The following is a 3636-nucleotide window of genomic DNA, read 5'->3' as shown; positions in this document are numbered from 1 at the left end:
CCGCTGCGTCCCCTTCTCGCTGCAGCGCGGGGACAAGGAGACGTTCCTGCTGCGCATGCGCGCCGCCAACACCAGGCCCGTCCCGGAGGAAGGCGGGCCTATAGCTCGTGCGCAGTGGGGACGGCTTCAGAGGAAAGAAACGGACCGCGCTCAGGGACCCCGGTTTTGCGCATGCGTCCTGCTGCTGGATGAAGCTGCATCTTGGGGGACCTGAAAGCCTTCCTGCACATGCGCAGGAGGCTCAATGACAGTCGAGCGTTGGCTAAGGTGAGGGGAGGGAGGGGGATTGCATGGCCAGGGCAGGACGGCCCTGCACCGTCAGGGTAGCCTTTCCGAGCTTCTCCTATGCTCCAGTGATCCATCTCATCGCCTAGACCCCGCAGAAACCAGTTGTACCACGCCAGGGTGTCTAGGCCCTCAACACGCCCCAGGACCTCAGACCTCTGACCCTTCCCTGGGACCAGGGTCAATGGAGCAATGTGGGAGGGGACCCGCGAGAAGGGCGGACGGGCTCTGCGCCCCGCCTGGGGTAGGGACAGCTCCTGGAGGTTCGAGACAGGGAGGTGCAGAGGGCGCTTCTCCACCAGATGCCCTTTGACCCTCTACCCATTTCCCTCGTTTAGGCTCCGGGCACAGGGGCTGGCCATGTTGCATGTGACCCGGGGGGTCTGGGCATCCTGGGTCCGAGGATGGCCAGTCTTGCCCGCGCTCCTGGGGCGCGCCCGGGCCCTGTCCTCGCTGGCGGCCAAGATGGGGGAGTACCGCAGGATGTGGAACCCCACGGAGCCCCGCGACTGGGCGCAGCAGTACCAGGAGCGGTTCATCCCACTCTCCAAGGAGCAGCTGCTCCGCCTCCTGATGCAGGTATCGCCCGTCCGGGGTCCAAGAGCCCGGGGCCTACGACTCCCGGCAGGCCTTGCGGCGGCAGGGCCGTGCCTGCTATGGAGGGCTGCCCTGGCCCCTCCTGGGAGTTGTAGTTCCAATTCCCCTTACAGTCCCTAGTGGGCGCCGAGTGAATTGGAACGTAGGGGAGGGGGAGAAGACCTCTGAGATGCAAATGTAGCAGCGATTCCGACTCTAGCTTGTTCTGGGGCTTGAACAAGCACCCTCTGGGGCATGGTTTTTCCCTTTGCAAAATGTGTAGCATCATCCTCATCATTACTATTACTGCTATCTAATAATAATTATACCTATAAAAGCATAATCATAATTATTAAACACTGCGTGAGCTCTTACTACATGGCACTGTGCTAAGCATTTCCCATGTATGGAATCATCAGAACAACCCAGTCAGAGAGATGCCACCATCATCTCCATTTTATAAATGAGGGCACTGCAGCAGAAGAAGGGAGGTGACAAGCATACATAATTGGTTAAATAAGTGTGCTCTGGGGTCAGACAGGCCTAGAGTGGATTTTCAGTCTCTCTTTATCTAGACCAGTGGTTCTCAACCTTCCTAATGCCGAGACCCTTTAATACAGCTCCTCATGTTGTGGTGACCCCCAACCATAAAATTATTTTCGTTGCTACTTCATAACTGTAATTTTGCTACTGTTATGAATCATAATGTAAATATCTGATATGCAGGATGTATTTTCATTGTTACAAATTGAACATAATTAAAGCATAGTGATTAATCACAAAAACAATATATAATTATATATCTGTTTTCCGATGGTCTTAGGCGACCCCTGTGAAAGGGTCGTTCGACCCTCAAAGGGGTCGCGACCCACAGGTTGGCGTCCCACAGGTTGAGAACCGCTGATCTAGACATTGTGGTCCTCAGCGGGTGACTCCCTGAGCCTCATTTCCCCCCTCTGAAAAAAGGGGGGTTATCATTGCATTGGCCCCCTTGCATCTCATGTGGGCAAGCAGCGCCTGGTGCACAGTAAGCACTGTGTGAATGTTGGTGAGTCAGCGTCAAAGGGAGAACTTGAACTCTTAGCTCTTTCATTCATCTTTTTTACTATGCCAGGCTACCTCCGTTTCTTGGTCAATAAAATTGACACAACTCCCCCAAACAAAAACAAAGGTTTGAAAAGCCCGGAGCTCTGACCGTCTGTATGGGCTGCCAGGGAAAGAATTCCTTCCCACGAGGAAGGGGAGAGAGGCCTAATGGTCAGTCTTGCTTCCCGAGGTAACAGGAATTCCACTCCAGTCCTGCGGAGAAGGCGGCTTTGGAGGAGTTCTCTGCCCACGTGGACCTCTGCACCTTGTTCCACTACCATCAAATCCTGAACCGGCTGCAGGTGAGGGCGGGGCCCCTCCTGCCCCGTCATGCTTGTTTGCTCATCCATTCATTCAGCAAAAGTTCTCGGAGCACCTACGTGGAATCTGGCCCCGTTTTAAGCCCCGGGGGTGCTGCAGGGAACGGTTCCGGTAAAGCCACACCCTCAGGGAGCCGGCATTCCAGCTGGGGAGATGATAAGCAAATATGAAATATGATACCCGGAGTGGCAAGCGCTGTGAGGATCAATGAGGCAGAGGTTGAAGCAGGTTAGACCGGGATGAGATGGGGGCCTGTTTTAGAAACGGTGGTCCAGGAAGGCTTCTCTGATGAGGAGGCGACAGGCAAGCTAAGACCTGAGTGAAGAGAGAGGAGCGTGCGAGACGGATGTCTGGGGAGGACATTCCAGGCAGAAGGCAAAGCAAGTGCAAAGGTCCTGAGGTGAGAGAGGGCCTGGGGTGTTGGAGAAATAGCAAAAGGTCAGCTGTAGCTGGAGGGGAGGGAGAGGGGGAGAGAGGCGGAAAATGAGAGCAGAGAAGGAGTCGGGGCAAATTGTGCCTGGCCCGGTGGACCGTGGTGAGGACGTTGCTTTTACTCTAAGTGAGCTGGGAGCCGCGGGAGGGCTCTGAGCAGAGGAGGAACTGATTTAGTTGTTAACAGGATCCTTCTGGCTGCCGGGCAGGGAACAGACTGTCAGAGGCAGAGAGGTCTGGTAAAGAGTCTATTATGCTTGTCCCGGAGAGAGGTAATGGCAGCTCCGACAAGAGTAATAGCAGTGGAAGTGGTGAAAAGTGGGCAGACGCTGGTAATAGCTGGAGCACTCGGCTGTGTGGGCCGGGTGGCGAGGGAAAGAGAGGAGTCCAGGGTGCCTCCAGCGGTTCTGGCCTGCTCCCCGGAAGGATGGAGATGCGGATGACGGGGCAGGGGCGAGAGGCAGATCTGCAGGGAACATTGAGAGGTCAGCTTTGGACTTAGGCATTGGAGCCACCTGTCAGGCAGATAGAGAGAGAGAGATGGACTTGAATGTGGGGTCTGGAGGTCAAGGGAGGGGGGTCTGGGCTGAGAAGCAAGCCTGGGAGGATCTAGATGGTACTAAAGGGTACCATGAGGGGAATTAGCCGAACCCCAGGGTGTGCCAGCCTTGAGATCAGGAAGGGGAACTGGAACTGGGGAGGAGGGTGGACAAGGAGCCTCAGAGAGAAGTAGAACCCCAGGAGGGAGTGGTGTCAGAAGATAAATTCTTTTTTTTTCTTTTTTTTAAAAAATATATTTGCCGCCCTAACCGGTTTGGCTCTGTGGATAGAGCATTGGCCTGTGGACTCAAGGGTCCCAGGTTCGATTCCGGTCAAGGGCATGTACCTTGGTTGCGGGCACATACCCAGTAGGGAGTGTGCAGGAGGCAGCTGATC

At 55.2% G+C, this 3636-nt stretch overlaps 1 protein-coding gene across 1 annotated transcript in view; it reads left to right on the top strand.

Moving 5' to 3' along the window:
* Window positions 1-15: 15 nt before the first annotated feature.
* The window catches only part of TMEM143 (transmembrane protein 143), a 23226-nt gene continuing 19605 nt past the window's right edge, over window positions 16-3636 (top strand). Inside the window, exons 1-3 of the mRNA XM_005879481.2 lie at window positions 16-267; window positions 624-864; window positions 2145-2249. Of these exons, the coding sequence (XP_005879543.1) occupies window positions 245-267; window positions 624-864; window positions 2145-2249 (369 nt within the window). The 5' untranslated portion in view covers window positions 16-244. The remainder of the gene's footprint in view (window positions 268-623; window positions 865-2144; window positions 2250-3636) is intronic.

Source organism: Myotis brandtii, unplaced genomic scaffold (assembly GCF_000412655.1).
Source record: "Myotis brandtii unplaced genomic scaffold, ASM41265v1 scaffold601, whole genome shotgun sequence".
Classification (NCBI taxonomy): Eukaryota; Metazoa; Chordata; class Mammalia; order Chiroptera; family Vespertilionidae; genus Myotis; species Myotis brandtii.
The sequence above is the reverse complement of the archived record's forward strand: the minus strand, read 5'-3'. Positions and strand labels throughout refer to the sequence as shown.